A 1832-nucleotide genomic window follows, 5' to 3' on the forward strand; every position below is an offset into this window, starting at 1 on the left:
CAGCAGCAGGCTGTGCCTGGAACCGCGGGAGCACGCGTGGATTCTGGCGGCCGCCGAGGGCCGCTATGAGGTGCTGCGGGAGCTGCTGGAGGCTGAGCCGGAGCTGCTGCTGCGGGGCGACCCGATCACCGGCTACTCGGTTCTGCACTGGCTGGCCAAGCACGGGCGCCACGAGGAGCTCATTCTAGTACACGACTTCGCCCTACGCCGGGGGCTGCGGCTCGACGTGAGCGCCCCAGGCAGCGGCGGCCTCACGCCCCTCCACCTGGCGGCCCTTCAGGGCCACGACATGGTCATCAAGGTGCTGGTGGGCGCCCTGGGTGCCGACGCTACGCGCCGCGACCACAGCGGCCACCGGGCCTGCCACTACCTGCGGCCCGACGCGCCTTGGAGGTTGCGGGAGCTGTCGGGAGCTGAGGAATGGGAGATGGAGAGCGGCAGCGGGTGCACCAACCTGAACAACAACAGCAGCGGCACCACTGCATGGAGGGCCGCGAGCGCAGTCGGCGCGACGGCTGTGGAGACAAGCAGAAGAGCGGCGGCATCGCGGACCAAGGCGAAGGACACCGCGGGCAGCCGGGTGGCGCAAATGCATGGCCTTTTCCGCCATCTGTTCCCCTCGTTCCAGGACCGTTGACAGGGACAGAGACTGGAGAGCTAGGAGGGGCTGCGACGCTGTGGCGATGGCTAGGTCCTGGGTTGTCCCGGGTTCCACCGAAGGAGAGGCGCCTTGGACGCTGCTTGGGCCTGCAAGGAACAGAACATGTCGGGGTCCAACTCAGGTACTTGTCTCAGGTCTCCTGTAACCACCGGCCTGGAGGACCTGGGGACTTGGGCACCACCTCACCAAGAGAGAGTGAAGGACCAAGCTGGCCTGGCTCCGAGTTCCAAAGCTACACGACTAAGGAGCTGGGAGAAGGGATCGTGGTCCTGCTTGGGAGAGGGCAAGTTAAGCTTCCAGTGGCCATTTCTGGGCAGGCCGACGCGCAGGGTTTATTAGGAAACATTCTCTAGAAGAATGAGTTAAAATTGCATACCACCAATGCAGAGAAAACGCCTCACTCTGCCGGCCTGGCTCGGCCATTAATGGGGTCTTGGGGTGCGGGTAGAGTCAGCCTCTGACAACCTCCTCCTGAGACGACCAAGCCTTAACTGGTACTTTTTCTCATGTATCACAGGTGACTTCTTATGTATATTAAAGTGGAATATGTGTTCTTTTCACATGACAAGGCTGTCCTTTCAGTGTTTTCCCCCACCTCCCTTACTAACCACAAAGGAAGAAGCTGCATATGTTTGCAGGGTAGAGGTCACCCACCCGTGGCCATGATCTCGTGCTCCAGGGCAGGCTTTGGGCCTCCTTCTCAGAACAAATGGCCAGAGCTGTGCAGGGAAGAAGCTATTTCCCCCTTGGATCTGAGGAGAAACACACAGTTCACCTCTGTCCTGAGCTCCTTGATGGTCTGGCCTCAGGCACCAGCCTCATCCTAGAAGAGTTGTCCTATAGGGGCCTTGGGTTAGGGGGTAAAAGGCAGAAGTTTCCAAATTTACATTTCTGATATTTCCACGATGAGTCATGTAATTTACCTTGATTTGTGGCCTCTAATGAGACACACCCGTGGGCACTTTTTTTTTTCCAAGATGGGGCTTTCTTCAGCTCTTCAGCAACATTTATTTATTTATTTATTTATTTATTTATTTATGAAATGGAGTGCAGTGATGCAATCTTGACTCATTGCAACCTTTGCCTCCTGGGTTCAAGCAATTCTCCTGCCTCAGCCTCCCAAATAGCTACAGGCGTCCACCACCACACCCAGCGATTTTTTTTTTTTTTT

The 1832-nt window shown here is 57.0% G+C and overlaps 1 protein-coding gene across 1 annotated transcript in view; it reads left to right on the forward strand.

Moving 5' to 3' along the window:
• Window positions 1-1226, forward strand: part of SOWAHD (sosondowah ankyrin repeat domain family member D) — a 5800-nt gene extending 4574 nt beyond the window's left edge. Inside the window, 1 exon segment of the mRNA XM_011977207.1 lies at window positions 4-1226. Coding sequence (XP_011832597.1) covers window positions 4-637 — 634 coding nt within the window. The 3' untranslated portion in view covers window positions 638-1226.
• The last annotated feature ends 606 nt before the right edge of the window (window positions 1227-1832 follow it).

The sequence above is a fragment of the Mandrillus leucophaeus genome, unplaced genomic scaffold (genome assembly GCF_000951045.1).
Source record: "Mandrillus leucophaeus isolate KB7577 unplaced genomic scaffold, Mleu.le_1.0 Scaffold174, whole genome shotgun sequence".
NCBI classification, from domain to species: domain Eukaryota; kingdom Metazoa; phylum Chordata; class Mammalia; order Primates; family Cercopithecidae; genus Mandrillus; species Mandrillus leucophaeus.